This window comes from Ciconia boyciana, chromosome 2, assembly GCF_034638445.1.
Source record: "Ciconia boyciana chromosome 2, ASM3463844v1, whole genome shotgun sequence".
Classification (NCBI taxonomy): domain Eukaryota; kingdom Metazoa; phylum Chordata; class Aves; order Ciconiiformes; family Ciconiidae; genus Ciconia; species Ciconia boyciana.
Window position 1 is genome coordinate 48555600 of NC_132935.1, and position 10381 is coordinate 48565980.

A 10381-nucleotide genomic window follows, 5' to 3' on the forward strand; every position below is an offset into this window, starting at 1 on the left:
TTGAAAGGTAGGAGAGGGTAGGGTTTAAATAACTTTATTTTTCCTAACAGTAAGTTACTGGAAGTGACATCTTGTGCTAGTTCACAACTCTTTTACAGAATACGTGGGAAGGGATACTTGAATGAAATGCAGATTGTCGGAATGGATTTAAGACTTTCTTTAAACCAGATTGGTGGAGGGAAAGCAAAATTCTTAAGGATAAATAAACATCAAGAGCTGAAGTGTACATTTTTTACTTTGTTGTATCAATTAATGTACTAGTTACTGTACCAATTTGGGAGGACTGGCTTTTGTTATTGTCATGAATGAAGTATTCCAAATAGCTGGAAAAATTATATTTGCTGCTTTATCCACTGATGGACTGCAGAGCTGATGATACTTGTGTTTTCAAATGCATTATTACTGGTGTCTTATTAAAATACTGTTCCTGGAGTCGTCACTTCTATAGTTAGGAGCCAGAATGAATATAGATGAGTCACATGGTAAAGGAAACCAACTTAAAACTAAGGTTTTAAAATGGGAGTTCTCTGATCTAAAATGGGAAAGGGAGAAAGACGCATCGCTTAGGATCTCACTTTGTTTCATTCTTATACTGTTGCTTGCATATATTTTGCCTTTACGTTTAGCATTGTTCAAGAGCTTCCTGTTTAGGTTTTCTTCTGTGCTGTGCGTACTGGTCCCTCATACTTGATTGAGCATGTTAATAATCCTTTTGGCTATGTGTAACTTGTGATTTATGGGGCAAATATGCTGAATTTCCATACAACTTGGAAATCAAATTGTGGCGTTTAACTTTTTTCTGTTGTGTTTAAGAGCACATTGACCCAGTCGTTGAGAAGATTGTTTTTGAAACGGAAAACTAAGTTGTCTAATATTGTGTAGAAAAATCCTTTAAAATGACTGCATGTGAAGATAGCATCACTTCTGTCCATCTGATGGAAAGGAAGAACTTTTCAATTTGAAAGTGCATTCGAAGAGATTAAGGAATGTATTATGGGCAGACCTGTCTATTACATCTATCAGATAATGCAAAAGATGCTTTAAATGTTGTAAACTTTGACTCTTCCAACTTTTAGCTTAGTACAGCTGCAGGAAATATCTAAAACCAGTGTGGCTAATACGCAATTTCAGAAGTATAGGTAGTGTATATGTATAATATGTTTGTTTCAAAGTAGCAAAACATCAGACTCTAAAGGTCCTGGCTTTTTTGTAACTACTGAATAAGTGAAGATGTTGAGATTATTCTGCTTGGAACAGCAAGCTTGTGTCTAGTTTTAAGTATATTTGTTTGAAGTTGGCCTTTGTAGACTGCTTTGGGCAGCAAAAAGCTTTCTAAAAATAAAAACAACTTCCCTAGCACCAATTGCACAGTTTGTAGCTTTTGGAAGGTAACTGGGAGCAGTGTGGTTCTGGTGCTGTGGCCTGTTGTATGTTTCTAGTGAAAAACCAAAAAGCTTAAAAATGGAGCTATAGAATTTAAAACAATTTAAAAAAACACTCTCCCTGCCCCCTTCCCCCCTGTACAGTTCTTCCAAACTCTTCTCATGAAGTTTCTTCCAGTCAAGCTTATCTGTACCTTTACCAGTATGTATGGATGAGACCTTCAAATTACTCCCTTTAAAAAATGGTTACAGTGTATCTTAACCATTGTTGTGGCTGCCTTGTATGCAATATATGGTGCTTGCTGTCTACTGGAGTCTGTGGCACTTCTGGAGGCTTTGGAAGGAACTATAATGGGTCAACAAGCAGACTTTAGGTGTCAGAACTCTTGTGTTTGCCTTTAAAAAGGCAATACTCCATTTGGGCTGGTATTCTAGGAGTTCAGCAACAAAATACCACCTGTTTAATTCTTGGTTTTGTTTTACTTTGTTTCTAAGTGTAAATAACCAGAAGTTGTGAGGCTGTTATCTGCTTGTTGCATATTCTTGAAGGGAGGGTACAGGTGCCCAAGTAGGCATGAACATCTCTCTTTTTTGTAGCCTTGATCCAATTTCCCAAGCTCCAGAGTAGGGCGGGAGTTTAATGCATCCTTAAACTTAGCATTTATTAGCTGTCTCTGGGTAGCTCCCTGATCTGTGTACACATCTTCTTGGTTACCATTCGAAAGTGCTTAATTCTCTCCTGAAGCATTAGGTAGGAGAACCATGTACTAAATGTTGTGTCTTAGCCTTTGTTCTAGGTACACAATTACAAAAAACCTAGACTTTGAGCAGCTGAACTTGGAGACAGACATCTTTTCTGAATCTGACACCCAGAGGATGGCTGGAATTAAGGTTTAGCTCTGTGATGGTAAATGGTTAATCTTACTGCTTTCCAGTCCTTCAATAGAGGTGTAATATTAAACTCAAGGTTTGAAACACTAACAGCACTCTGCACTTTCACCAGTAAATGTTCCTGCTTCATTTCATGATGTTCTTGTCTGTTTGTAGAGATAAACCTTCGTATTTGTCTTTTGTAGGGTTTTAAAAAAATACTCGGGAATTCTGATTGGGAGGACTTGGAACAGGTAATTGACTCTAGGGCCAACTACAGTGTGTAGGATATTGATATGTGGTTGAAGAGGCCATTGAGTAATTGGTTGGACTGTAATTTGAGGAGAAAGATAAACTTAAATGAAAACCTATAATTTCATCTCTGGAGGCCAGTGTGTTTCATGCTGTGAATTATCATCGTTAGATACCCATAGGGTAGGGTGGAAATACCAAATTAATTCGTTGCTTAAAATATATTTCATTGTTACTGTGAAATCTTTTTTTCTTCTCAAATTACTCTTTAAAAAAACCTACTCTTCCTTTCAAGAGGAAAGAGTTGCAAGCTTGATAAAACATTTGATGTCTTCGTGGTACTACCAGCATAGGCAAACAGTGACTGAGATGTTAATACATGTTGCAGAATGCCCAGTGTGTTATTTTGAGTAAGGTTTTGTTGCCTATAGTATTTCTTTTCAACTTAGAAGGTACAATCCATCACCCTTAAACAAAAAGGTATTACTTTGTTACACTGTACTGACTTATTGGTGGCTTTTAAAAATCTTCTTTCACTTGCTTTTAGTAGTTAGTCACATTTATTGCTGCAAATTCTTTTTTCTAAAGGTGGACTTTTTGTAGAACAGATTCATAAGGGAATAATGAAAGGCAACCCCTTCCCAAATAAATCCTGTTTGCAAAACAGATTAGATGATGATGGACAGAGTTACAGTAGTGCTGTAATGCTGGACCAAATGCAGCCTGATTGCCTCATTTGGTGTTGCATCTTTCTGTATCATCTGATTTATTGTGCTTCAGAGATTGATTCTACCCACAGGGTTAGGATGAATCCCAAGTAGTGTGTCAGTGCTTGACTTGGGCTTTCAGCTGGGGACAAAGGTAACTTTCGTATCTGCAAGAGCTTGCTATACAATTTTAAGATACTCTGAATTATTAAATCCTTCTGGCATTGTTAGCATGTTCCTATAAACTTCTGTTTGCTTTACTTTGGATCTGTTTTGGGAAACTTGGCTATTGGCTTTCCTGTTGTGAACTTCCCAGGGCAGGTGATGGATTTCTTTTTTTAAGGTACAGCAGCTGAATAGGGAACTGTGTAAATGCTGTCCCTTTTTCTTAGAAACAAAACAAAACCAAACACTAACAAACAACTGCAATGATAGCATGCTTTTGTGAAACTTGCACAGATTAGTGCTTTCACAAGCAGCTGTGATATCTGTCTCAAAAGATGGTAACAGATAAATCATCAGTTCTTCCTCTAGCATGCTTTATTACAAAGCACATTGGGAAAAAACTGTAAGCTTCATGATGCTGTAGACTTATTTCCCTAGAGTTATAGTTCATAATGGAAAACTGTAGCTTCTGTGACTGGATTTCTTGTGTTGCACAGTACCTTATGTCAATATTTTATTTATCAAAAATTCATTCTGAATTTGTGTTTCAGGAATTACCAGAAATGGTTCTCTTGAAGTTTTTTCGACCAGAAAACACACCAGTACCTGCAAGACCAACACCAGAGCAGCTTTCTAATCTTATCAAGACAAGTCTTCATTATCCAGAGTCTTTCAATCATTCTTTTCATCAAAAAAGGTTTGTGCAATGTTTTCTTTAGAAACTTTTGAAATACTGTTAAAATTGACATAAATCCTGTTGAGAGATGCTATGTGGGTTATGATACAAACGATGTCTGGTATGCAAGGGTGAAATCTTGCTCAATTCTTAAACTCACTGCTTCAGAATTGTATAGGTAGAATGAAAGTTTCATCTAGAGAAACAGGCTGTAATACCACAGTTCACAGTTTTAATGTTAACTAGTAATGTTATCAAGCTTAACTGAAAGAAAAATAAATACTCTGCTGCTGTTGTGTTTATTTTTGGTGTCACAGTAAACAGTGTGACTACTTTGAGGAGCTAGACAGAAAGTAACATACTTTTTAAGTCAAAAGAACTGCTATGTCTACAGCATCTGACTTGCCAAGATTAGCTGCACATGGTTCTGATTTATGTCAGAAGGAAAGGTGGTAACAGTTTAGATCACTGGGGATTGTCTCCTGGAAGAATATCAGAATTAACTTCTGTCAAAAAGCAGACTGCTAGAGTGAATTAGTTGGAGCCTGTAAAAATCCATAAGTCTTTCAAAATTAAAATGATCCGAACAAAGCCCTCTGGATTCATTTCCAGGTATGAAATGATTTGTACTTGAAACATAAAGATACCTATTTAGGTTTGAGTTGTTTTATCTGAGAACTCTACTTTGTTATACTTTTTTCTAAAATTTCAGTTAATATAAGTAAGTTGCCAAATGGAAGGGATTTCTTTCTTTATAAAATCTAACATTTAAATGTTTCAAAAGGTGGCATATTTTAATGACAGTTACAAAGCATGCATTATTCCAGTAACAAGTTAATATCTTATTCATTATAGTTCCTAATTGTTCTTTTCTTGTTAGTCAAACTTAGGCTATTTAAACTGTTAAGCAATGGCAAGGAATTCCAGTGGCACAAATCACTTGTTGCATACATAGAGCTGTTTCAGGTGCAGTAGCTTGTGTACCTGCCTGTGAATATCTTGGTCTTTCTTGCTGCAGCATTATTTATAAAAACAATCATACTAATTGTGAACAAGCAGAATATCAACTAACTGTATTAGTTTTATTCAGGATAAAGGCTTAAACTAACACCAAATGTGTATGTGCTGTCTGTTCCATTTGGGCACTGTTCTGGCTAAAACTTTAGGCCAGGTGCCAGCAATTCCTCTACAGGAGACAGTACAGAAGAAAAGTATCTAGACAAAACGTGCTAAACAGTGGTTCGGAGAGTAGTGTAGTGGACAATGTTATCCTATTCTGAAATGTCTCTTGTCATAAAAATAGATTTCCAGTAAACTAAGGTATTATTTATGCTTTTGCTAGTCTTTCTCAGCTGGACAAAGGAAGGTGGTAACTTCATTTGGCTCAACTGAGCCAATGATGTTTGCCTCAAATGATAGCTTTTACTCTAGGAAACTCTAGTCAATGTAAGTGATTATATTGCTATGTACACTGTCTGACTGTTGCATAATAGACAACTACATGTTAATTTTCTATTACTTGAAATCTATTTTAACTATTAAAGAGTATAATTAAGACTATCCAGAGTAAGACTTTTTTCCTTTACTATGGAACTATTTCTCTTTGCAGCCTTTGTCTGGTACCTGTCACTCTCCTACTTTCCAATTGTTCCCAGGCTGTTGTAGATGTAATGATTGATTTGCGGCATAAAACAACAAGGTAATAAGTGAATGTTAACAAAACAGTATTTTCTGAGAATGCTTCTTAGTTTCCGGGAGTTTTGTAATGTTTTAACTGTATTGAATATCTGGAGTAGGAGTTTTTCAACAGTGGCTTCTTTGAAAGAATGGAGGGTGATAAAGGCTTCCTACAGGTCAAACAGGAGTCTTCAGTCAGTGCTCAATTTTACTTTGCTTCTGACTATTGCTAAGACAGGTCTGACTCTTGAATAGTTAAACTCTGCAGATCTCTTCTAGGAAAGTAGAAATGCTTTTGAACTAGTGAAATATGAGCTTCAGCAATCTTACTTTATTAAACATGTTGTTGGGTTTTCATTTTAAAAAATATCAAGTAATTTATGGAAAACAACTTTTGAAATTTAAACAAGTACTTCCTCCTGCAATTTGGCTTAGTATAAAATGTCATAGAACCTTAGGTCTTTTTAAGACTTCCCCAGGTTTATCAGCTGATTCTTACGACTGGCTTTTTGCTTACAACTGTAGTACTATGTGTGAAAATATTAGTGCTGAGGAAACATTTTGTGAATTGTTCCTAAAAAATTTTACTAAGGATTCTGTGGGAGAGAATTCAGTACCATGATATACCATTGTCAATTCTTCCAATTCTGTTAAAACAAGGCAATTTAACTCACTTATAATTGGGGTGACACCACCTCTCCCCTGCCCCCTCAGTAGACATAATGCTACTTCATCTGCTTACCACAAAATAGACTTTGTGGGATGTCTGACTGAATGTTCTTGGCAAGGAGGAAGGCAGGTTGTGAAGGACACTGAGGTAGGCTTAGTCATGGGGAACATCTGCTTCTTGCCAACAGTCTGTCCAGGCAAGTAAGAAATTAAAAGCCCAGGGCCTAAATACACAGGTTCAGAAATAGAGGACAGAACACTTAATTCTGTTTTATTTATCACTTGAGAGCAGGAAGCTATTGACTGATCTGGTGTGTTTTCACAAGATGGTCATGTTTTGTAACAGTGTTGTAAGGTGTATCTTCGAAAGTATAGTGTAGTCATGTGCCTGAAACTCCCTACAAACAAACAAAAAAACACACCTCCCACTCCCAAACCAACATATTAATGCAATGTCTATAAAGCTGTGTATATCCATGTTGAGTATTTGTGACATGCACTCTGATTTAACTCCAGTTCATGGGACAGGCCCAAGAATGCCTTATGTAGGAATTCAAAAAACGGTGACAATTTGGATCTTGTTACTATGTCTATTGTTAGTGTTACATGTTGGTTATATAAAAAAACTGGGAATACACTGGAATTCATTGTTATATATATGTATAATGTTCTGTATGTAGTGTACAGTATATTGGGAACCAAAGAAATGTTTTAAAGATTTCTACTGATTCATTTGAGCCAAGGGGGAGAGCTGCTGTAAAGGAGTGTGTTAAGTGTGAGTCAAAGAACACTAAAAAGTATTTGTCAAGAAGTAAGGACCCAGAGTTAAATTGAGCTGATGGGTGGAAATAGGGATCCATAAAGATACCCAAAGGTACCTTGGGTACTCTGTCTCAAAGTGTGTGTCTGTAGATGTAGTAGGAAAGAGGCCAAATAGACGTGAACTTTTTTCTGAAGCTGCAATTAGCATCTTAATAATGTTAAGCGCAGTTCTGTCTATACCTATGATTGCAGCTAGCTTTGTGTTGCTAGAAAAACCTTAATCTCTTAAAGATAAGGGTGGGGGTGTGGGAAACAAAGCACAGTGCATTTGGGGAAAGCAGTGATGTAAGGGAAATTATTGTAAGCAGGCAGTGAAAAAGACTCAGCAACTTCCAAGTCATCAAAGATGACTGATGGTGGGCACTATCGCATCCAAAGACTGCCGGCGTAGTAACTTAAGTTCCAATTTCTGGCTTTTGAAAAGAAGTTTTCAGAAAGCATAAACAAGCATCTCTTTAAGGGGCCAGTGATGGACACACAGTGCATTCTGAAATCTTGGGAAAACTTGAGGTTGAGGGAATCGCATAAACTGGTATGTATGCTTCAAATACAGGGAAATAACTTTGTTACCTTCTTTTTCAGCCCAGAAGCACTAGAAATCCATGGATCTTTTACATGGCTTGGGCAAACACAGTACAAGCTTCAACTTAAAAGCCAGGAGGTCTATAGCTTGCAGCTGAAAGCTTGCTTCGTTCATACAGGTGTCTATAATCTTGGAACCCCCAGAATATTTGCCAAGCTAGTGGACCAAGTTACTTTGTTTGAAACGAGTCAGCAGAACTCCATGCCTGCACTGATTATTATCAATAATATCTGACCACTTCCTGAAAAAAATCACACTAAAAGACAAAATAAATGGGATTCTTTTCTTATATTGCTGGTTGACATTTTGCTGCAGTTTTTGGAAATAGCACCTCAAACATCTAACTTGTTACTAAAGATTGTGTAGGAAAGAAAATAGCAAAATACTCAGACTACTTGTCAATTTGTTTCTCAATGCAACGCACGTTGGACTGAAAATACGTTTATCCTTTTATAATGTATTTCTTCAGTAATTAAGATATTCATAACAAAATACTCTTTAACTCCAAATCTGAACATATTTGTATGTCCTATGCCCTGTCAAAAATGCAGCTTGACTGCTGTTACAACTTCCAGCATGGTGTGTTTAATATTTGTGGCTGTATTAGGATATGGTTCAGGAAGAAACCCTCATAGGCTTTTTCCTGTCTGAAGCCATTAGTCATGATAAATCCCAACCTTACTGTAAAGTTCAACAAGGTGTCTGAAATCTGTTTCTGTTTCTTGGTTCTTTAGTTTAAAATTTTGGTTTGAGTTTTCATGTTTATGGAAACTGGTGACCTCTCAAGGTTTACATACAAGTCCCACCTAAGATGTTTAAAAAATAATTTCTTCAACCAGTTTGAGTATTTTCTCATTCATCTCATCACAGAATGCACTATTTCACAACCATGAGATTGTCATTCAAATTGTCACTTGCTTTATTATGTAACTATAACAATTGATCTGTTTTAAAAAAAATCTACTCAAGATTTTCAAGAAATGTATTATATTTATAACAAATGTACTGTAAATAGAATAAAACATACCATATTCACTGTATGGACTTGTGCCCTTTTTTCTTCCTTTTCATACAGCTGTAGCAATCTACAGGTGCTGATACTGTGTATGTATTCTGTACTGTCTTCATTCTGGCCCTCTTTGCTCAGGCGAAGTTCCTGTCTTGTTGCCACATATAGCACTGGTGTACATTGAAACTTGCAATGGCTGCTGTATTTGCCTTTTGAGTTCTTACCCAGTGCTCCCAGGTGCAATGCAGAATTCAGCTGTCTGGGAAATCTCAATTACTTGCTATGTGCTGGGGATTTTTAATTTGAGTAATAGCAGCTGAATGTAGGGAAGGCTGTGCAAAGCAATCAAGTGCAGCAGAACCAGTTAGGAGTTACGGTTTATGATGGGTTAGCTGAGTACAAGGAAAATCAAACACCTAGAGAAACCGAAGACAGTCTACTCTATCTTGTGGCTGAAGGAAATTTCTTCATAGGACAACACTGGCATATGAAACAGTACATCTGCCCTCAGATGTGTATTTTTCTTTTTAGACAAGGTTTCCAATTTTACTTGTATGCAGTACAATTATATGACTGTCTCCAGGTCTTAAACCTTCCTGAAAAGTCTTAGAACCCATTCACAGCACATGACCTTTTATAGTCATACTTAAATCAACATGATCCACAGTCATATTATCAACAGAATACTTGAGTATTATCTAACAATAAATATATTGCTTCTGGGGGTGAGGTTTTTTTCTGCTATTGGGCAGATTGGAAGACTACTCTTTCTAAAGGATTCTTGGCATTGTAGCCTTATGCTATGTCATCAGTCCTCTTTCCATCTTGGTGCTCTTTTAGGGAAAGAAAAGTTGTCATTGATGCAATCCAGCTATCCAGCTGTAGGCCACAAAGTTCTAAGTCACAGTTAGTGTATTTTTAAGAGTTCTTCAAATACTCAAGTGGCACAAGTCTCTTTCTGATAGAGGATGTTTCCACAAGAGTTTGAGATATGGATTGGAAGTTTAACTGCTTTTTTTTCAGCCTGTCAGAAGAAACTGGTAAGAAATGGTAACTCCTGTGATTTAGAAGTTGCACTCCTGTAAAGAACAGGCCTGACTAACAGTACAGAAACTACTGGGCTGTGTTATCCTGGTGACTGGTGTATTACTTATCAGTGATCCTAACTTTTGGATTAAGTAAACCAACACTTGCCACTTCTGTTAGTGCTAATCTAGGTAAGAAACTGTGGTGACACATTATGTAGCTTGGCTTGAAGAAAATACTGTGAGACTGACCCTTCTTCATGTTTCTGAGAATGTTTATAGGGTTATGGTGAGCTAATGATGCGAAAAAAAGAAGCTAAAAGAGCTGGAGTAGTCTTTTATTCAGCATGGGTAAAATTAGCAGCCTCTTCAATATGCAGTTTTGAGATGCTTTTCTATGTTTGTGTATCTAGACATGAATTTTTTTGTATGCATACCAAGTATTCCCAAAGAGTTCTTGAAAATGCGAAGCTCAGCAGGATAGGCTGTCAACCCTATAAATAAGCCAGACTTTGATTTTGCTGTAGACACAATATCATGTAGC

At 36.8% G+C, this 10381-nt stretch overlaps 1 protein-coding gene across 4 annotated transcripts in view; it reads left to right on the forward strand.

Annotated features, from left to right (window-relative positions):
• The window catches only part of TRAPPC8 (trafficking protein particle complex subunit 8), a 57338-nt gene extending 48505 nt beyond the window's left edge, over positions 1–8833 (forward strand). For 2 of the 4 annotated variants that reach the window (XM_072852561.1, XM_072852563.1), the window contains 4 exons: positions 2459–2506; positions 3928–4073; positions 5662–5751; positions 7803–8833. In XM_072852561.1, coding sequence (XP_072708662.1) covers positions 2459–2506; positions 3928–4073; positions 5662–5751; positions 7803–8037 — 519 coding nt within the window. In that variant the 3' untranslated portion in view covers positions 8038–8833. The remainder of the gene's footprint in view (positions 1–2458; positions 2507–3927; positions 4074–5661; positions 5752–7802) is intronic. The other 2 variants (XM_072852562.1, XM_072852564.1) reach the window with 1 other exon arrangement.
• Positions 8834–10381: the final 1548 nt, after the last annotated feature.